Source organism: Condylostylus longicornis, unplaced genomic scaffold, assembly GCF_029603195.1.
Source record: "Condylostylus longicornis isolate FDR11 unplaced genomic scaffold, ASM2960319v2 ptg000211l, whole genome shotgun sequence".
In the NCBI taxonomy this organism is placed as follows: domain Eukaryota; kingdom Metazoa; phylum Arthropoda; class Insecta; order Diptera; family Dolichopodidae; genus Condylostylus; species Condylostylus longicornis.
In genome coordinates, this window is record NW_026578178.1 from 104,337 (window position 1) to 128,630 (window position 24,294).

The following is a 24,294-nucleotide window of genomic DNA, read 5'->3' on the forward strand; positions in this document are numbered from 1 at the left end:
ATTTTGATGTAAACGATTAAACACAATATTTAACAAATTGAGTATGTTTAAAAACTATATACATGATCAAACCATTAATTTAGTGTAAATTTTTCGACAGAAAATAAAGAATATACGAGTTTCGCACCCAGAGTCGTCTATGGAACTTAATTGATATATTTATAACAAATACCAATATGTTGTTATTCGATTTCTTGTTGAAGATGTAATGGAAAAGAAAAAAAAAATTTGAAGAAGAAAAACAAAATAAGTTTAGGTCAAACCAAAGCTTTGTAATGTAGCACTTTCCCTTCAACAAGTGAAAATACTGCTTCGAAAAACTATTTTTGAACTACATTATTAAAATTACTTTTATTCATAATTTACGAATATATTTCGAATTCTATTTAAATAGAAGATACAAAAAGTCGAAATTTTAGGCGATACGTTAATAAAACGTATAAATTTCATTTTCAATCGCCAAATTCACTACTCCGTAGAACATTTTATATAAAATCCCATATCATCTTGGGGAACAAATTTTCCAGCTTATTGCATCACGTTTGTATACTTTTTTGAGTTGATTGGCAAGGTTTCTTCACACAATCGTTCCGTTGAAAATGACTTTCCACTAATATTAACTAGTTTTGCTAGTTGGAAGCATACAGCGTCTACACCGAAATGGAGAATTGAAGCTATAACACCACGAATACTTATTTGAAATATTTGAAATATTTTAAATAAGTATTTTACCTTTCTGCACCAGTTAAAATAGATTTATCGCTTCCTTCTTATATTCAAAATACTAAAATCGTCACGCTCACTCATGATCTATATAAACATACATATACATATATTTAACACACTTCAACAAAAAAAGAATGTTAAATATTATTACATCGAAAAACAACGCGCAACTGATATTTTATTGCAAACAAATTGTTAAGAATATGATCTAAAACAGACAATGCAAAAACATGTTGCAACATGTCTTTACTGCATAAGCGAGATAATTGCACATTTTATTTAGTTTTTGAAGTAAAAGTATGAGGCAAACAATTAAAAAATTCATATAAAAAAGTTTGAATAATGCACATTTTATATCTGGTTTTAGTTTAAAACGATGGGTTTTTGTTATTTTTATACTAAATAATTGAAAAAAGTCATTTCGCCTAAAAGCGTAACTATCCGGTTTTTGCCGTCACGTCTTCAATTTTTGGAAATATGAAGTGCCAAAAATTCAAATTTTGCAAATTTTGATAGACAATAACTTGATAGGGGTGGAGATGGAGAAAAAATTTCTATGAAATGAATATCTATTTATGAATATCTCAGAGATACTACAATTCCAGACTTATATAACCTAAGTTCCAGCAGAAAAACGATACCAAAAAATTTGCAAAAAACGGACTTTAGGTATCGATTAATTTTAGCGGTCATTTTCATTTTATAAAGTTTAATGCCGCGATAAAAAAAAGCTAGCCACTACTTTTCTGTGTTTGCAGAATTTGAAAAATGTGTTTGGTTTTTATACTTTTAGGACTTTGTTGGTCTATAACTTTTGCAGAAAAGGTGATGACTAAAAATTTTGTTCTACAAAAATAAGTTTCTAGTAAAGATCTATGTATATATGATTTTAGCTTTCTATCTTCAAGGATGTAGAAGTTTTGTAATAAGCATATTTTTGATAATAAGCATTGAAACTAATAAGCATATTTTTTCAAAATTTTTTTTGGAAAAATGCTAAAAATAATGAAATCATCAAACTAATGCTTCCTATTTCTAAAAATCTGGTTTTTGTATGACTTATTTTATGCTAGAATATAGAAAAATTTATATATACAAGTAATCATACACCATTATATTATAAAGTAGAATCTGCATGTTTATATTGTTTTCTTTTTTTTTAATGCAAACCATTACACAAAAAAATATTGTATTTTTATGACACCGTATTATTTTGATTATTTTTAATCCCAATGATTTCTTTTGTATTTGTTTTTTAATACAGTTTTCAATACAGCTCTTTTTATTTTGAATACAGGAAATTGGAGAAGTTGAGACAAGTTCACTTGATCCCCAACTGGAGCGTCAAGTTGAAACTATCCGCAATTTGGTGGATTCCTATATGAAAATAGTAACAAAAACTACTCGTGATATGGTTCCAAAATGCATAATGATGATGGTAATAAATAATACAAAAGATTTTATAAATGGAGAATTGCTCGCCCACCTCTACGCAACAGGAGATCAGGTATGTATTAGCGAATTGTGCTAAAATTTGTTATTTTATCTGTTATTCACTTCTCTTTAGACTTTGCTCTCATTTAAATTTAAAAATATGCCGTAAAATAATAAATTTAACTAAGAAGTAAGTTTCACTTATACCCGCTATGTGCTTTTAAACATTGGGGATTAGTCCAAAAGTTGAGTCACTTACCAAGTGATACTAACGTAGCAGTCGTCTTAGTTTATAACGCGATAAGTCGAAGAACGATGCCAGATGTAACAAGTCGGGCAGTTATGTCTGACCTATAACTGGACACACAACTGTCTAGTTTCATGAATCTGACTTTATTATTTTTCCAAATATTTAAAATAAGCTTTTGGACTTGTATGACAGGTACCCGAACCTGTCAAGCAATTCCACTGAAACTTCACAAACATATCTGATCCATAATTGAACACACAACTGCCAAGTTTCATGAAACTGACTTTATTATTTTTCTCAATATAAAAAATTTGCTTTTGGAGTTGTATGGCAACTACCCAAACCCGCTGTTCGAATTTGTCCAATTACAATAGGGTTTGTCCTTGGCACAGAAGAAACAACTTGTGAAAGTTTGGTGTCGATTGCATTATATGTTTTTGAGTTATCGTGCGATCGGGCGGGCGGACGGACGGACGGACGGAAGAACGGACTTGTCTAAATCAACGCAGAATTTTACGCTAAGGAAGAATATATATATATTTTCTAATATATATATATATATTAGAATATATAATACCGCAGATGACTCCTTCAAGTAGTTACAAACTCCATTCTAAAGTTAATATACCCTTCCCGAATTTCAGGGACAAGGATGTGCAATAAAATATGGATAGCTAGGCTCATATTTCATAGAAAAAAGTGAAGCTAAAATATACAGTCATAGAGAGTCTTTGTAAAGTAAAATTTTCCATCTCTGAAAAATATTAAAATAAGAAAAAAATGTGAATTTGAAATTGAAGGAAAAACTTAGATTTGAAATATAAAGTTTTAATTATAACGCATCAGGAACAATTCTATAAACGTAAAATTTTATACAAAAAAACGTAAACATTTTATTTTTATATTTTAAGCTTTTTAGCACATTTTCAAAAAAATTTTGCCAAAAAGGGCTTACTAGTTTCAATCTGTCCGTTCGTCCGTCTGTCCGTGTGTCTGTTTACAAAACTTCTGTAGAAAGGATGTACCCTTGAAGATAGAAAACTGAAATTTTATATGCACAAAGATTTTCACTAGAAACTAATTTTCGTAAAACATAAATTTTATCCTCCTTAAACCCTAAAAATGCCATTTTTCAACTATTTATTGTAGTAGAACCATATGCATTTTTCAAATTTTGAAAACGCAGAAAAGCAGTGCGTTGCTTCTTCTATCACGTCATACTATACTTGAACTTAACAAAACAAGCTAGTCGTTAAAATTTACCGTTATATAAAATCCAGGTTGTGAAAGTCTGAAATTTTAACCGCTTTCAGACATTTATAAATAGTTCCTTTCGTTAGAACAAAATTTTTTTTCACCTTCACCTCCTCTCTAGTTATCGACTCTCGTAATTTGTAAAATTTGAATATTTGGCAACTTATATTAGCAAAATCGCATGCTTTTTCAAATTTTTATAAACGGAGAAAGGTAACGGTAAATTCTATGCCATTAAAACATATAATAATTTTTCTTAATTCACGCAATTAACCCTTAAAATCAAGCATTGTATAAACTCCTCCTTAAATTAATTTTGCTTTATTTCAAAAAGTGCATAAAGCGTTCATCCAAAATATATGCGATTCCAAGAAATAATTTGGTATATGAATGAAAATAGTTTTAATAGTGTGGTAGGTATACATAGATTGTGGGGTGGTGGCTTTCTTTTATGCACGCTGCACTGAAAGTTCTTCATTAGAATTAAAATTTCAAAGTCGCAGCGTTAAACAGTATGCAAAAACTTTAGCTAAATTATTTTTTGTTTACGCAGTCTACAAATTCTGAAACTTCTAAATAATCAGTCGTTCGAAAATAACAGAAGTGACATTGTTTATGAAATTGTATCACAATACTTTTCGTCTGAAAATTCACTAGTAAGAAAATTTTAACAAGATTTGAAAGCTTAAAGAAAATTTACTTTAATAACCCTTCAATATCTGAATCTGCCATTTTGAAATTTAATTTTTTTTTTTTAATTTTGAATTTAAAAAAAAAAAGAAATTTTATGAGGCTGCGACAAAATTTGTATTAGGGGTCTACGCTACATTTCTAACATCTTTTTATTGCAGATTGAATTTACGAACGCGCTTTATTAAGCTGAATAAAAGAAAAACCCCCGGTTTTTAAAAACAGTATTTTCACTTGTTATCAAACTGTACTTTTCAGTTTTTTGGATGGGAAATTTTTACTTTTCAGTCTTTAAGAAAAATATACATACATTACAAAATATATGAAAATATTTAAGTAGGTACAAAAATTAAATAAACTGGGTCCTTGATTAAGGGGGTAATAACTACGTCGCAAGCCGAATCGCCGTTCAAAAAGGTTTTTTTTTTTAAAGTCTGTATGTATAGTCATATATATGAACACAAATGTACTTGCATATACGAACAAAGTTAAAATTTCATACGTTGATACATACATGCACATAAAATTTATACTTTTAATTTCTGCAAATAAGGCGTTAGTTGGTTTTATATATTAAAAAAATTATAAGATATTTTATAAAAAAGGAAGAAGGAAAAAAAACGGAAAATTATTGAAACAAAAAAGGAGAAACTCAAGCGTAAAGCGGTCATGTTTAACCAAAAAATGGAACTTATTAAGAGATCTAAACAAAATGAAAAGCTGTACATATCGCGTCGTCCATGGGACTTAAATATAGCACTGTCACTAATATATTGCAAAACAGAAACAAAATAGAAAATAATGGAAGTTGCGCGACTTAAATTGTTGTAGAAAAAGGCCTTACTTGTTGGAACAGATGGAAAAGTCATTAATACTTTGGATAAAAGATATTAATGAAAAAAATCTGCCATTATCCACCATGTTAATTAAAGAAAAAGCTAAAACATTGTATGAGGATTTATGTAAATTAACTCCTGAAAGTGTTAACAGAAGTAAATAAAGGAATAAGTATCATAACATAAAAATGACAGTTGAAGCGGCTAGTGCTGATATTGAAGCTGCACAGTTATTCCCAGCTGAATTAAAAGAAATTATTTTTGAATATAATTATTCTTTGAAGCAAATATTTAATGTGGATGAGACTGGTTTAAACTGGAAACGTTTGCCATCAAGAGGGCATGTATCGGAACAAACAAAAACATTTTCTGGATTAAAAAGTTCAAAGGAAAGAATAACTATACTCCTGGGTGGTAATGCTTACGGGGATTGCAAGTTAAAACCACTGCTAATTTATAATGCCGAAAATCCTAGGGCATTAAAAAATTTAGATAAAAATAAAATGTCAGGGTTTGGAAATCCAACAAAAAAGCCTGGATGATCTCAATCACATTTACAGATTGGTACAGAAACCATTTCATCCCAGAAGTAAAAAATTATTTTAGTTATTTTAGACAATGCTCCGGGGAACCCCCCATTTTTGAATGAGTATAATGAAAATGTACAAATTTTGTACTTACCACCCAACACTACATCGGTCCTTCAGCCGATGGGCCAAGGTGTTATAGCAGCGTTTAAAGCACTGTATTTAAGGACAACTTCTCGTGATTTGATTTTAAAAATTGTGAATTGTAGGGGAAATAAAAATGAAATTTTGAAACAATATTGGAAAAATTATAACATTTTGATGGCGGTATCTAAATCTTGGCCAAATTATACTTCACTTAATATGCGTAACGTTTGGAAAAACTTATTCCACATTTTTTTGATCAAACTATAAATGAAACTGAAAATATTTCTTCTGAGTTACAAAATTGAACTTGCTAAAATGATAGGGTTTTCGGAAATCGATGAAATAGATGTTCAAGAATTTTTTTCGGAAGAACCAATGACAAATGAAGACTTAATTAACTTTAAACAAGAAAACGACCAACACGTTATTGAAGAAGAAAATCAAATTATTGAACAAGTTCAGAAAGTTCCTGTTAAAAAGCTAAGAGAAGCATTTATCCACATTACTTCAGCGGTTGAAATATTTAAAAAATATGACTAAGATTTAGAAAGATCACAAAGCGTTACAATTAATGTTTGGAATTCTGTTACGAAATACAAGAACATTTACAAAAAAAATAAAACATCTACACAACGGTCTATATCCCTCCGGTGGTCAAGTGGTTGTGGCGTTCAACCCACAATCAACAAACGCATCAGGAGGAGCAGGTTCGAAGCCTGCGGGGGGATACATAATAATATCCAATATAAGTATAGCCTAAAAATAATCAATAACAATTAATAACAAAACAAATCATAATAAATTTACCTTAATATACAATATAATAAATATAACCTAAATTAATAAAATATTAAAAATATAACACAACTAATAATTAAAATACCGACATCAAGACTGACAGCCTTACGTCATGAATCTGTCAAAAATAAATGGACCCAACCCAACAGACCCGCAACAACAACGCTATCTAACGGGAAAAACTTGGTAGGGATGTACATGGCGCGTCTCTTCTACTAAACGATAGGTGGCTACATGTGACCAAGTAGAATATACTAGAACCGAGTAATCATCTGCTTAGTGAAAATATGCGATTCAAGAAACTGAGATTCAGCCTCGGATAAATGTTGGAAATACGGTAACGAACTTTGGCACACGTTTAAGGACAATATTAGGACAATGGAATGTTAGAACTCTAAGAGAAGTCTCAAGACTGGCACAAGTAGAAAAAGATATGAGGAGGTACAGAATCAGCATTCTTGGGCTATGTGAAATTAGATGGAAAGATAATGGAGAAATTGTAACGAATGAAGGTAACCAATTCATATATTCCGGAGACAATAGAGGTGAACATGGTCTTGGCTTTATAATAAGCAAAGAAATGGCAAAAAGTGTGATAAGCTGGGAACCAATATCCAACAGAATGACTACCATTAGACTAAACTCGAGAATTTAGAAGATTTGAATCATTCAGTGTTATGCACCAACAGAAATGGCTGACGAAAATGAGAAGAACCAAATATATGAGCAATTAAATATTATGGGCGATTTCAACGCAAAAATTGGACAAAGGAATCCCGAAGAAGAATGTTCAGCCACGGGAACACATAGACTTGGTGTGCTAAACAACAATGGTTAAAAATTAAGAGACTTATCTAGAGAACACAATCTAGTAATAGGAGGTACACTGTTCACACAAAGATATTTACAAATACACTTGGACATCTCCAGATGGTGTAACAAGGAACCAGATAGACCACATATGCATTAGTAAAAAATGGAGGTCCTCACTATTGGATGTCAGGTCGATGAGAGGAGCAGATGTTTAAACGGATCACATGCTACTTGCCTGTGAAATAAGACTCAAATTATCAGCTCTAGCGAGAAATTCAACTAGAAGAAGAAAATAATTATGTTAAATACTGAAGAACTTAAAACAGAAACAAAGAGATTTGAGTTGCCGCAAAAGGTACAGGAACTCATCGCCACTGAGACTCCATTAACTGAGGAGGGAATCCAAAAAATATATAGAAGGTCTGGTGAAGAAGTTATTGGGACTGTAAGTCCAGAAAGGAAGTTGAGGATATCCGACGATACGTGGGAGTTAATCAATAGAAAAAGAGCTTTGAGAAGAAAACTTCTAACAGACGCACGCAACAGTGCGGTGCGAGAACAATATAGAAGAATTTGTGAAGAAGTTAAACGAGCAGCCAGAAATGACAAAAGAAGATACTACAATAACATCGCTGCAGAGGCACTGGTCGCAGCTGAACAACACAACACCAAACAATTATATAAGAAAATAAGGTTACTTTCGAATAAAGGTCTCAAAAAAGAACATGCCATCAAAGATAAGAATGGCAACATAATAACAGAAACACAAAAACAAATTGAAAGATGGGTTGAGCACTTCAATGAGTCATCCAACACGCAGTTTCCAAATTTCAGCCCGGGGGTCTGGACAAGCCGAAACGAAGAACACAACAATATATACACCAGCCCACCATCATCAAGAGAAATTTGTGAGGCTATAGCCCAACTGAAAAACAATAAGGCCGAAGGGGCCGATGGTATCAAGGCTGAGCTGCTGATAGCGGATCCTCTACAGTGTGCTATAACACTACAGCCCATTATGAGTAGAATTTGGCAAACTGAAAATATATGCAAAGAATGGAAAAAAGAAAATAATATGGCATGAATTAATATGGTTGAAGCTACCAAAAAAGGGCGATCTTAGCAACTGCAGCAACTGGAGAGGCATCACATTACTCAATGCTGTTATCAAAATACTAGCCATCATCCTGCACTCAAGAATTAAAGATCACATAGAAAATCGACTACGAAAAGAACAAGCGGGTTTTAGGGAAGGAAGAAGCTGTACTGAACACACCAACACAATAAGAATAATTGTAGAAGAGTCTAAGGAATTTAACTCGCCGCTCTACATCGTCTTCGTAGACTTCAAAATGGCTTTCGACGCTGTAGACAGAAATTCCAAATGGAGGGCTCTAGAGCTAAGGGGAATCCCTAGCAAAATAATTAGAATTATCAAGGCGATGTATGAAAATGCAGGGACTCATATTCTTCACAAGGGAAGACTAAGTGAGCCCATAACGGCAATGCGGGGAGTTAGGCAGGGCTGTCCCCTTTCGCCAGTCCTCTTCAACATCGTTATAGATGAAATTATGAGGAAAACAAATGAAATCAGAAATGGGGTTAATTGGAATATCTTCAACACCCTGGATGATCTGGAGTATGCGGATGATGGATGCCTCCTCACACACACATATGAAAATATGAAACAAAAATTAGAAAAGTTAAAGAACTGCGCAGCAGAAGTTGGCCTACAAACAAACACACGAAAAACAAAAACCATCAGAATGAATGCCACAAACAACCAATCATTTGAGATTGATGGCGAAGCAATTGAGGATATAACTACCGTAACCTTAGATGGCGGAGCAAGTGCTGATATAGGAGACAAGCTCAGAAAAGCTAGGCCGACATTCGCTAGACTATGGAAGATCTGGAAATCCACACAACTATCAAGGAATGTCAAGCTGAAGGTCTTCGACGCCTGCGTCAAGTCAGTAAAGTTGTACGGCAGTGAAACCTGGCTCATGAACAAGAAAGATATTAATAAAATGCAGGTCTTCACAAATAAATGCCTCCGCATCATATGCCGAATATTCTGGCACAACAGAATAAGAAACAGCGACCTATGGGACTTATGCAAACAGGACCCGATAGAAAATCAAATAAGAAAGAAAAAATATGATGGGTAGGTCACATACTTAGGAGGCCAGAACAATCCACAGCAAAGCAGGCATTGGAATGGAATCCCCAGGGTAGGAGAAACATCGGCAGGCCTAAGAATAGATGGCGAAGAGCAATAGAAAAATAAATAACAGCTGCAGGCAATACTTGAGCGCAAATAAGATCTATCGCCCAAAATAGAGAGAGGTGGAGAGGTTTATTCGAAGCCCGATGCTCCTCAATACGAGTTTGAAAGGAAAAAAAAAACACAACGGTCTCTAGAAGATTGTTTTTATCTAAAAATACCACCTCATCGAGCGACATTAAATCTTGGCCAAATTATACTTCACTTAATATGCGTAACGTTTGGAAAAACTTATTCCACATTTTTTTGATCAAACTATAAATGAAACTGAAAATATTTCTTCTGAGTTACAAAATTGAACTTGCTAAAATGATAGGGTTTTCGGAAATCGATGAAATAGATGTTCAAGAATTTTTTTCGGAAGAACCAATGACAAATGAAGACTTAATTAACTTTAAACAAGAAAACGACCAACACGTTATTGAAGAAGAAAATCAAATTATTGAACAAGTTCAGAAAGTTCCTGTTAAAAAGCTAAGAGAAGCATTTATCCACATTACTTCAGCGGTTGAAATATTTCAAAAATATGACTAAGATTTAGAAAGATCACAAAGCGTTACAATTAATGTTTGGAATTCTGTTACGAAATACAAGAACATTTACGAAAAAAATAAAACATCTACACAACGGTCTATATCCCTCCGGTGGTCAAGTGGTTGTGGCGTTCAACCCACAATCAACAAACGCACCAGGAGGAGCAGGTTCGAAGCCTGCGGGGGGATACATAATAATATCCAATATTAGTATAGCCTAAAAATAATCAATAACAATTAATAACAAAACAAATCATAATAAATTTACCTTAATATACAATATAATAAATATAACCTAAATTAACAAAATATTAAAAATATAACACAACTAATAATTAAAATACCGACATCAAGACTGACAGCCTTACGTCATGAATCTGTCAAAAATAAATGGACCCAACCCAACAGACCCGCAACAACAACGCTATCTAACGGGAAAAACTTGGTAGGGATGTACATGGCGCGTCTCTTCTACTAAACGATAGGTGGCTACATGTGAGCAAGTAGAATATACTAGAACCGAGTAATCATCTGCTTAGTGAAAATATGCGATTCAAGAAACTGAGATTCAGCCTCGGATAAATGTTGGAAATACGGTAACGAACTTTGGCACACGTTTAAGGACAATTTTAGGACAATGGAATGTTAGAACTCTAAGAGAAGTCTCAAGACTGGCACAAGTAGAAAAAGATATGAGGAGGTACAGAATCAGCATTCTTGGGCTATGTGAAATTAGATGGAAAGATAATGGAGAAATTGTAACGAATGAAGGTAACCAATTCATATATTCCGGAGACAATAGAGGTGAACATGGTCTGGGCTTTATAATAAGCAAAGAAATGGCAAAAAGTGTGATAAGCTGGGAACCAATATCCAACAGAATGACTACCATTAGACTAAACTCGAGAATTTAGAAGATTTGAATCATTCAGTGTTATGCACCAACAGAAATGGCTGACGAAAATGAGAAGAACCAAATATATGAGCAATTAAATATTATGGGCGATTTCAACGCAAAAATTGGACAAAGGAATCCCGAAGAAGAATGTTCAGCCACGGGAACACATAGACTTGGTGTGCTAAACAACAATGGTTAAAAATTAAGAGACTTATCTAGAGAACACAATCTAGTAATAGGAGGTACACTGTTCACACAAAGATATTTACAAATACACTTGGACATCTCCAGATGGTGTAACAAGGAACCAGATAGACCACATATGCATTAGTAAAAAATGGAGGTCCTCACTATTGGATGTCAGGTCGATGAGAGGAGCAGATGTTTAAACGGATCACATGCTACTTGCCTGTGAAATAAGACTCAAATTATCAGCTCTAGCGAGAAATTCAACTAGAAGAAGAAAATAATTATGTTAAATACTGAAGAACTTAAAACAGAAACAAAGAGATTTGAGTTGCCGCAAAAGGTACAGGAACTCATCGCCACTGAGACTCCATTAACTGAGGAGGGAATCCAAAAAATATATAGAAGGTCTGGTGAAGAAGTTATTGGGACTGTAAGTCCAGAAAGGAAGTTGTGGATATCCTACGATACGTGGGAGTTAATCAATAGAAAAAGAGCTTTGAGAAGAAAACTTCTAACAGACGCACGCAACAGTGCGGTGCGAGAACAATATAGAAGAATTTGTGAAGAAGTTAAACGAGCAGCCAGAAATGACAAAAGAAGATACTACAATAACATCGCTGCAGAGGCACTGGTCGCAGCTGAACAACACAACACCAAACAATTATATAAGAAAATAAGGTTACTTTCGAATAAAGGTCTCAAAAAAGAACATGCCATCAAAGATAAGAATGGCAACATAATAACAGAAACACAAAAACAAATTGAAAGATGGGTTGAGCACTTCAATGAGTCATCCAACACGCAGTTTCCAAATTTCAGCCCGGGGGTCTGGACAAGCCGAAACGAAGAACACAACAATATATACACCAGCCCACCATCATCAAGAGAAATTTGTGAGGCTATAGCCCAACTGAAAAACAATAAGGCCGAAGGGGCCGATGGTATCAAGGCTGAGCTGCTGATAGCGGATCCTCTACAGTGTGCTATAACACTACAGCCCATTATGAGTAGAATTTGGCAAACTGAAAATATATGCAAAGAATGGAAAAAAGAAAATAATATGGCATGAATTAATATGGTTGAAGCTACCAAAAAAGGGCGATCTTAGCAACTGCAGCAACTGGAGAGGCATCACATTACTCAATGCTGTTATCAAAATACTAGCCATCATCCTGCACTCAAGAATTAAAGATCACATAGAAAATCGACTACGAAAAGAACAGGCGGGTTTTAGGGAAGGAAGAAGCTGTACTGAACACACCAACACAATAAGAATAATTGTAGAAGAGTCTAAGGAATTTAACTCGCCGCTCTACATCGTCTTCGTAGACTTCAAAATGGCTTTCGACGCTGTAGACAGAAATTCCAAATGGAGGGCTCTAGAGCTAAGGGGAATCCCTAGCAAAATAATTAGAATTATCAAGGCGATGTATGAAAATGCAGGGACTCATATTCTTCACAAGGGAAGACTAAGTGAGCCCATAACGGCAATGCGGGGAGTTAGGCAGGGCTGTCCCCTTTCGCCAGTCCTCTTCAACATCGTTATAGATGAAATTATGAGGAAAACAAATGAAATCAGAAATGGGGTTAACTGGAATATCTTCAACACCCTGGATGATCTGGAGTATGCGGATGATGGATGCCTCCTCACACACACATATGAAAATATGAAACAAAAATTAGAAAAGTTAAAGAACTGCGCAGCAGAAGTTGGCCTACAAACAAACACACGAAAAACAAAAACCTTCAGAATGAATGCCACAAACAACCAATCATTTGAGATTGATGGCGAAGCAATTGAGGATATAACTACCGTAACATACCTGGGGAGCATTATAAGCTTAGATGGCGGAGCAAGTGCTGATATAGGAGACAAGCTCAGAAAAGCTAGGCCGACATTCGCTAGACTATGGAAGATCTGGAAATCCACACAATTATCAAGGAATGTCAAGCTGAAGGTCTTCGACGCCTGCGTCAAGTCAGTAAAGTTGTACGGCAGTGAAACCTGGCTCATGAACAAGAAAGATATTAATAAAATGCAGGTCTTCACAAATAAATGCCTCCGCATCATATGCCGAATATTCTGGCACAACAGAATAAGAAACAGCGACCTATGGGACTTATGCAAACAGGACCCGATAGAAAACCAAATAAGAAAGAAAAAATATGATGGGTAGGTCACATACTTAGGAGGCCAGAACAGTCCACAGCAAAGCAGGCATTGGAATGGAATCCCCAGGGTAGGAGAAACATCGGCAGGCCTAAGAATAGATGGCGAAGAGCAATAGAAAAATAAATAACAGCTGCAGGCAATACTTGAGCGCAAATAAGATCTATCGCCCAAAATAAAGAGGGGTGGAGAGGTTTATTCGAAGCCCGATGCTCCTCAATACGAGTTTGAAAGGAAAAAAAAACACAACGGTCTCTAGAAGATTGTTTTTATCTAAAAATACCACCTCATCGAGCGACATTATGTAAAATACATAACACATACATATTATATATATATAATATATTTACGTGAAGTCATACAATTTTTTGCTAGTCAAACTTATTTTATATAATAAAACACCTTACTTCTATGGTAAAATGCTACTTTTTACCGACCGTATTGTGTAAACAATAGGTAGGTTATGTGATGGCAACAAATTTTGCATATCGAGTTTTCGGTGGGAATGCACTTCTCCATAGTAGGGAAGTGTAAATAAACTATTTTTAGCAACCTGTCGGTCTGTCGGTCTGTCGGTCTGTCGGTCTGTCGGTCTGTCGGTCTGTCCGTCTGTCGGTCTGTGTGTGCACGCGTGTATCTCAAGTTCGGCTGAACCGATTTTGATGAAATTTTATACGTAAGTTTGTTTCCACCATGGCACGGATCGATCAACTTTTGGTATATATCAGGCCTCGGGAACTGCACTTTTTAGCGGGCCTGTTTTACATTTTTTAACATTTTGAAGAAAATATTCAACCGATTTACTTGAAATTTCATATATAAGCTCAGCTCGACCGTCCGCAAAAATTCGTATGTTTTGGAAGAAATCAGGCATCGGCAACTAGACGTTTACTACGGGCCAAATATACATTTTTGTTTATATAAAGAGAAATAATCAACCGATTTCATTGAAATTTAATATATGAACTCCTCGTATTAAAACAATAAACATATAAATTTTTTGGAAAGATCAGGGCTCGAAAACGGATTTGCGGACCGATTTTACATTTTTCACCATTTTGAAGAAAGTATTCAACCGATTTACTTGAAATTTCATATATAAGTTTTGCTCGATCATACGCAAAAATTCCTAATTTTTGGAAGAAATCAGGCATCTGCAACGGAGCGTTTACTACGGGCCAAATATACATTTTTGTGTATATAAAGAGAAATAATCAACCGATTTCATTGAAATTTAATATATGAATTCCTCATATTAAAACAATGAACATATAACTTTTTTGGAAAGATCAGGGCTCGAAAACTGATTTGCGGGCCGATTTTACATTTTTCACCATATCCACAGAACAAATTGATGGAATTTCTTGAAATTTTATATTTGAGTTCTGGTTGTTACCGAAACCAACTAGCAAGCATTTCAGGGAATTCGGGTAGCACAAAGCGAAACTCTACTAAGAGCCAAATTTACATATTTCTAAGTATGTTAACTATAAGCTTACTAATGTCCTAAAAATTGGAAAGAAGTATTTAACAGACATTTTTATAATATTCTGTAACACTTTCATTTAACTAGACGATACACAATGCGGTCGGTTATGTGCTGACCACATCAGATTTTTTTTATTTCATTTTGTGTTTTTTTCAAACCTCTTTTAACGTAATTTCACTTAACGTAGAAAATTTTCGGTTCCAAAATATACGTTATAGGGGGGATTACTGTACAGTTAAAATGTTGTACAACTTTAAAAACATTTAAATAAAATAATATATATATATATGTATATGTATTATTTCATGTACTTAAATAAAATAATACATATGTATATACATTTGCGTACCTTTGTATGTACATATATGTCTAATAATATCTGTATGTAGCATAAGATAGTTTCTTACCGATCGCGTTGTGTACACAATAAGGAAGGTTATGTGATGGCAACAAATTTTACGTATCAAGTTTTCTGTGGGAACGTACGGAAGTGTAAATAAACTGTTTTTAGCAACCTGTCGGTTTGCACGCGTGTATCTCCAGTTCGGCTTAACCGATTTTAATGAAATTTTATATGTGAGTTTAATTTGGCTTTGGCACCGATTGTCAACTTTTGGGATATATCAAGACTCGAGAACTGAATTTTGTAGCAGGTTTGTTTTATATTTTTGAGCATTTAGAATAAAATATTCAACAGATTTACTTGAAATTATGAGTCTCATTCGACCGGACGCGAAACTTACTAACTTTTGGAAGAAATCAGCTGTCAGCAACTTCAAGTTTATTACTGGCCAAATATACATTTTTCCATATATATAGAAAAAAAAAACAATCGATTTAATTGAAATTTAATATTTAATAACGATTAATTTGTAATTTTTTTGGAAAGATCATGACTCGGAAACTGATATGGGTGCCAATTTTACATTTTTTACTATATCTACAGAGCGAATCGATGGAATTTCTTGAAATTTAATATTACTAGTTATGTGTCGTTCGCGAACAACCTAATTTTACAAAACGAATCCCTTCACTGAACTTAGTTGATTAGTTCACTTCTTCAAAAATGAATCGTTCATCGTTCAATAAGAATTCCAATTCCCTTTTTTAGTTAATAAAAAAAATTACTGCATATACATATTTTATTTGCAATTGGTAATTGATATAGATTTTATATTTTTCCCTATTTCTTTCTGTATTAAATAGCATGTTTGGGGGCGCCAGAGGCACCCGTCTTCGGTGTTTAAGGAATCGAATCGAAACACAAATTTTTGTAAGGAATTTGTTTTCTGACCATTTAATCGGTTTTCGGAACTCCTACACATACATACTTTAAAAAATCCTGTAATTTAAGAAAGAACAATACTTTGTACATAAATTGCAGCATCTTAAAAAGTTAGGAAATCAAAAAAAACTTACAAGTTGCCGTATCGTAGGTGGAATCCTTAAATTTAAAGAAAGTAAATAAAAAAGTTTTAAAAATTTAGGTTTTTTCCTCTTCTAAACAAATTAAACTTATCTTTCTAGTTATTCAACTTTAAAATAAGTTGATGTTTTAAACATTTTCACATGGAATAAAATTACTTTTGTGTTCACCGTTGAGCATGGGCTGATTCATTTGAACTCAACGTGTCAAAGAATGAATGACTTCTTCATTAAATTTTGTATTTATGTGCATAAATACAAAATTTAATGAAGAAGTCGTAATCAGCAGTGGTCAATCAATTAGTAATAATTTGAAATGAAGTAAAATATTATTTAAATTCGTAATTGAAAAAAAAACATGAAAAAAGTAACAGGAATATTCCACTCTATTCTATAAGTGTTGATTTCATGATTAATGCACAAATTTCTTCACTGATTTGTTTTAGTTTGCAGAAAATATATAACTGCGTTACAATAATCAATAACATTATTAATAAACTATACTATGTATATTCAAATGTAATCGCTCATGTTGCGTACTAAGCTCGGGCTTATTCAATTTAATGAGAATATGAAAATAAAAGGAAAATTTAAAAGTTGTGCAGAAAATCGGTATACATTTTATACGATATGAATACGATATAATATGTGTAGAATTGAGAATACATTTTTTTGTTTTCTTTTTTTCTTTTTCTGCATGTTATTCTTTTTTGTTTTCTTTTTGTGAGTTATTTCTTCTGCAAGCGTTGGAGATCTTACTTGCGCTAATATTAATAAGATATACAATAAAAATAATATTGAACGATATACTAAATAACACATATCCAACACTTATGAAAACGAACAGCATACTCCTATATGCAATATTGGTAAAATAAAAGCGAACGAGAAGTAAAATAAATGTAATACTATACACAGAAAGTGGCCGATTCAGTTGCCTAATATAAATGTAAAACAAATAAAACTGGACGACGTACTAAATTAGGCATATCCAATACTTATAAAAATACTAAATAATGTCGATATATTTAGTATGTCGTTCGGTATTATTCAGTATGAATATATTTTCACTTTGGTTCGTTTTTAATAGAACACAAATCTATTCAGGTATAGTCTTCTAGTTCGATCACTTTTATTTGTATTGTATTTATATTAATCTATATGTAATTCTTATAATATTATTAAAACATATAAAAGTATAATAATATTAAAACATATAAAAGTGATGGAAGAAAATTGAAAGATTAAAATAGTTGATTCAAATTGAAAGCTACCTAATAAATAAAAAAATCTGATGTGGTCAGCACATAACCGACCACATTGTGTATTGTCTAGTTAAATGAAAGTGTTACAGAATATTATAAAAATGTCTGTTAAACAATTTTTTCAAATTTTTAGGATATTAGTAAGCTTATAGTTAACATACTTAGAAAAATGTAAATTTGGCTCTTAGTAGAGTTTCGCTTTGTGCTACCCGAATTCCTTGAAATGCTCGCCAGTTAGTTTCGGTAACAACTAGAACTCAAATATCAAATTTCAAGAAATTCCATCAATTTATTCTGTGGATATGGTGAAAAATGTAAAATCGGCCCACAAATCAGTTTTCGAGCCCTGATCTTTCCAAAAAAGTTATATGTTCATTGTTTTAATACGAGGAGTTCATATATTAAATTTCAATGAAATCGGTTGATTATTTCTCTTTATATACACAAAAATGTATATTTGGCCCGTAGTAAACGTCTAGTTGCCGATGCCTGATTTCTTCTAAAACATATGAATTTTTGCGGACGGTCGAGGTGAGCTTATGTATAAAATTTCAAGTAAATCGGTTGAATATTTTCTTCAAAATGTTCAAAAATGTAAAACAGGCCCGCTAAAAAGTGCAGTTCCCGAGGCCTGATATATACCAAAAGTTGATCGATCCGTGCCATGGTGGAAACAAACTTACATATAAAATTTCATCAAAATCGGTTCAGCCGAACTTGAGATACACGCGTGCACACACAGACCGACAGACCGACAGACGGACAGACCGACAGACCGACAGGTTGCTAAAAATAGTTTATTTACACTTCCCTACTATGGAGAAGTACGTTCCCACCGAAAACTTGATATGCAAAATTTGTTGCCATCACATAACCTACCTATTGTTTACACAATACGGTCGGTAAAAAAAGAAGGATTGAGCTGGACCACCATATGTCTTATGTTTATGTATAAAATATATTAAAAAGAATAATAATTATGATCGTTTTTTACCTAAATATTTTAAATAAATGAAAAAAACTAGAAAAAAAACTAATCACTATAAGTTTACATACTAACCCGTTAGGATTACAATAAATTAAACAAAAAATTGAGCAAAACCTATACTAATTTCCTATACTAAATCCTATACTAATTTTTTTAAACTTTTGTTTAATTACAAATTTAACAAACGTTTAAGAAAAATTAATATATCTAATTATATCTAATTTTTATATATTTTTATATAATATAACTATATCTAATTTTTGTATTGTGCTTAAAATTTTTGTTTACTAGAACAACGTCGAAAAGTTTGAAAAGAAAAAGGATTTTGTACAAAGCAAACGGATCAGAAGTACCCTATGAAAGGATCACAACAACCCTATTAGCTTAATAGCATAGTATTAGTAACTTTAGGATAAAAAAGTATTTGTTCCTAATTTTTATAAAAGAAAGTTTGATTAAATCCAAAAGCATCCGATATTCTTCTCTTTAAAATTTACCGTAGAAACCCATAGCTATACTATTTTATCCAAAAAATTTATGATTATATATATACAGAAGAGAAGTGAACGAGATAAACGATTGCAAGATATTTTATATTCGCTCAGTAAGAAAAAGGAGTTCGTTCATAACGAATTACTGAAATGAACGATATTGCTCATTACTAAATATTGCAGTTCTGGTTGTTACCAGAAGCTACTGAGGAAATTTTTGTATAAATTGGACGGCACAAATTGAAACTGTACTAAGAGCCAAATTTACATTTTGCTAGAAATGTCAACTTATTAGTGTCTTTAAAATTGTAAAGAAGTGTTTAAAACGCTTTTTCGTAATCTTCTGGAATACTTTTACTAATCTAGACAATATAAATTGTTCGATTATGTGCTGACCACAGACTTATTTTCTTTTTTTTTCACAATTTTGACAAAAAATTGCGTTGTGTGAATTAGAAAATTTTAAAACAAAGAAGGACTTCTTAACTAAAATGGTACGAAATATATTTATTCCAAAATTAGCTATAAAGTGTGGTTGTCGTGATTTCTAATATAATTTGTGCCTGCTCTAGTTATAAAAAAAATCTAAATTTTTATAAATTTTTTCTCAGTGTATATTTAGAGTAAAACGTCATACAGAACTTTATTCCAATATGAACATTTTTGAAACATTAATGTTTTTTTAAAGTTGAATAACTAGAAAGATAAGTTTAATTTCTTTGGTAGAAGAAAATAGCTAATATTTTAAAGCTTTTGTTTATTATTGAGTTTCATTTAAGGATTTAACCTGTGATAAAGGGACTTGTGATAAATTTTTTTATTTGCTAAGTTTAAGGATGCTGCAACATACAATGTATTGTTGTTTTTTAAATTATTTATTTTTTAAAATATATATGTATGTGTAGTGGTTTAAAAAAACCGATTAAGTAATCAGAAAAAATTACTTAGAAAAATTCAGCCTTCGATGCCATAATTACCGAAGACGGGTGACTCTTGCGTCCTTAAGTTTGCTAGTGCTTATAATAAATATAAAATTCAAAAATTTTTAAAATCTTAAAATGACAAACAATTATATTGACTTAGAAATTCATACAAAAAAACGTGAACATTTTTCAGACAAAATTACATATCAACATTTATTCACTTCTCGAAATCATAAAATTTTCTAAGAAGACATTGAAATATAGATATGTCATGTTATACACCGAACATATCAAACAGCTCTTAATCCTGCGGCCCGTTACGATTTTTGAGAATTGTAAAATTTAATTCTTATAATTTTGTTACAAATATTGATTTAGACCAGTAAGAATGTGTTGAAACCATAGTGAAGGCTCTGCGGGGCTTTGTCACACATCCAAAAACTAAATGTATGCATATGCAAAAAATACACAACTGTATGTAAAATGTAGCCGGAACCGAATTTTCACGATAGTTTGCTTCGAGAAGTGGAAAGCGACTGTTCTATAAATCAAATACTTATATACATATTTGAACTGATTTAATTTTCTTATATTTGTAAACAGTAGACCACTGAAGTAAATTCGAAATTTTCCGAACATTCTCAACATTTTCAATCAATATTAAAAATATTAAAAATGACAACTGCGAATTAAATTCAACCAAATTTCGAAGATATAGTAATAGAAAGACGTTGCTAAATTTCTTTAAAAAAAAGATTTTATATTTTTTGTATGACTGTATTATTTTTTTATGTTTTTTATTTCTTATATAATAAAAAATTTGAATATAATTCAGTAGTTTAAGTTTTTTATTGAGCGGCCCAAAGCAATGTGGGAAAATCCTGACTTTTATGTTATTATCCTATTTTAATAAGATATCTTATTTGATATAGAAAGATATGTTGAAATTTTAATATTATGTAATATTTAATAGCAACATTTTAAAATGCTAACTTTAAAAAATGTTCATGTTACTAAATTTCATTTTAGTAATTTTCAGATTTTTAAACTCCACTTTTCAGTTTATTTGATTAAAATTTCCACTTTCCAGACTTTAAGAAGAATGTACTGAAAAATACGAACTATCGAAACATATGTTCATATTTTCTTATTTGAATATGCGAATATATTGAATATTCGAAAACCAAATAGTAAAATTATGATCTCAAGCTTGAACCAATCCAAAAAATTTTCCTGATCTTTCCAAAAAATTTATATGTTCATTGTTTTAATACGAAGAATTCAAATATTAAATTTCAATGAAATCGGTTCATTATTTCTCTTTATATATTCAAAAATTTATATTTGTAGTAAACATCCAGTTGCTGACACCTGATTTCTTACTAAAGTTAGGAGGTTTCGCGGACGGTCGAGCTGAGCTTAACATATATATGAAATTTCAAGTAAATCCGTTGAATATTTTTATCTAAATGTTCAAAAATGCCATTTGCGAATGAATGCCATTTTCTATGTTCTTCTATCCATTGGTCCACTGACTTGGTGGTGTGGAGCTATCTTATTGCGGTGAGGAAGCCTAATGAAAATGATTCTTGATATTACCCTCTATAAAATTAATTTGGTTTTCTGACCTTCAACTGCGACATATCGGCTTACTTGAAGTTGAACGTGTCTGATATTGCAAGATTCCAATAGTGGCAAAAATCACGCGAATATAATTATTTTTTTTAAAATACATATGTATGTAGGTGCTATATTAAAACTTAAAGTAAGTTACTATGCAATAATTGATATTCGTTACTAATCAAAAATTTATTTTCTTTCAGTCGCAAATGATGGAAGAAAGTGCAGAAGAGGCTGTGAAAAGGGAGGAGATGCTAAGGATGTATCACGCCTGCAAAGAAGCTCTGAGAATTATTGGTAAAATTTAAAAAAGTTTAAAGTTTTTTTAAGATAACAGAATTTCTTGTGCAGAAATACATATCGTCGGCTGAGTGCTATTTTGATCCTTACGCGACTTTCGTAATTTCTGACTTAAGACCCCTTTCATAGGTTTTCGAAGACGATATTTCAGTATATCTAATCAGTTTTTCACTATCTCATTTAGTTTCGTAGATATGCCGATGCCATTTTGACATACCTCCACTCAAAATTCGAATTGGGACGCATTTTGATCAACTTGCAAAATAGTTGGCGTATGGATCAAATTTTCATACAAATTTTTCAAAAAATTTTTGAGTGCTATAATGACCCATGACATACAAAAATTTTTTTTTGTATGACATCGATTATTATAGCACATTAACTGTAAAACATAATTGAACAATCCAATTTTGCTATTTACACAGCTCTAAAATTTTTTTTATCCGATAAGTTATTTTTTAATTAATTCACCTTACTTGCTTTTATACCTATCTAAACAAAAAATGTTTTAAAAACTTTTAAAAATATTAGATAGCTTTGTTCTTATATATCAAGGAATGCTTACAAAATATCGTGAAGAAATTTTACTTTTGTTAAATTTTTGTAAATCTGAAACAATTTTTTATTATTCTCCTTATACCAATTATTTCAAACATTTAAAGTTTCTTCTTACAAAATGGAATAATAACGAGAATGTATGCTATAAATTCATCTATTAAATTTTGTATTTCTAAATGTAAAAATTGAGCATTCTAAATTTTTTTCCTTTGGAATAATTTTAATCTATCATCTACTTGAGTTTTATGGACCACACTTAATATATGATTAAAAAATTTTTTTTATCACTTCCTAAAAGTTTTTAAAAAGTCTTTTAATACTGTTTTAAACATTGTAATTGACTATTATACGTCAGTGTAAGTCTTTCGGTTACAAATTCAAAACATACATAGCCTTTGTTAAAATATACTTTTGAAAACGCCTAAACATTAAATGAATAATACTTTATATCATTAGAAAAACAAACCGGGAAATAAATAATATTCGAAAATATAATGATCTTACATGTCAGCTTTTCTCAAAGACATCAGATGTTTTATAGCATCTGAATATTAATGCTTCATTTGTTATTGTTTTGAATATTATGCTTCGTCAGAAACCTTTAAAAAAATATACATTCACAATTTATGTACGTATGTACTAATAATTTCATTTTTACTATTCGAGCGAAAAACTTTAAAATGCTAAATTCTAAAACATTAATATATACATACATATATTTGAATAACATTATTATTTTGTTTTTCCCTAATCCTTTTTTTTATTTTGAAAAATTTAATTCTGTATGTTTACCCCCATGGTTTAATTAATGTCTTTATATCTAACAAGTCCCAATACTCAATTTTTTTACGAAATATTACGAATTTTCGGCTTCGTTGCTGGTTTTTTCTTTAAATGCCACTGATCGTGTCATATTTTTTATTATTTTTTTCTTTTTTTTTAAGTAAAAAAGAGTTTAATTTTTAAAAAGCTTCCCATTTAAATTCTATTGCACGAAAAAGAAAGAAAGGTAGGAGGAAAGTAAAAATGAAAAAAAATTTCAAATTCATATTTCAGTATGGTTTCAAATGTTATGTATGATTTTTCATGCACATTTTGTATTTCTCAATAAGGTAAGTTGAGTAGTGTCGGCTAACAAAAATGTTAATAAAAATAATATAGGCTGACACATTTCAACAATTTGAATTATCTCATTTCGGTTATTTATACGTTACTTACATAATTGTTTCAAATGATTTCAGTTAGTTTTTAAGTTATTAAAAATAAATATGTATGTACCTACTTCCAACAATTTTTTTTTAAATAATTATTTTAAAACTATTTCAAACATGTTATATTGAGTGCTTCAAAAATTTTGCTGTGCTCTTTTTTTCATATTTTATTAGCAGGTAGACAAGAGCAACCTATTTATAAAATGGCCCTGCCTGTTTATGAATCTTAATAGTAAACGCAAACGGACAAAAATTTACATCAGTACCTACTACCTGTCGTTTTTCAATCGGAGTTTTTGAGTAATTTGCTAAGATACTATTTATTTAAAAAATAAAAAATAAAAATATATTATAAAAATATATTATTGTCTTTTCCAAAACCTTTTAAATATTTTTTTAATTTTTTTACTTAGGTAGTATATTAAGTTTTAAAAATTTTTCTCAAATAAAAATAGAGGTAAAATTTAGCAGT

The 24,294-nt window shown here is 31.5% G+C and overlaps 1 protein-coding gene across 1 annotated transcript in view; it reads left to right on the forward strand.

Moving 5' to 3' along the window:
* LOC129616449 (dynamin-like) overlaps positions 1–24,294 on the forward strand; it is a 117,640-nt gene that overhangs the window by 82,301 nt on the left and 11,045 nt on the right. The window contains exons 5-6 of the mRNA XM_055532071.1: positions 2,024–2,233; positions 21,957–22,050. Coding sequence (XP_055388046.1) covers positions 2,024–2,233; positions 21,957–22,050 — 304 coding nt within the window. The remainder of the gene's footprint in view (positions 1–2,023; positions 2,234–21,956; positions 22,051–24,294) is intronic.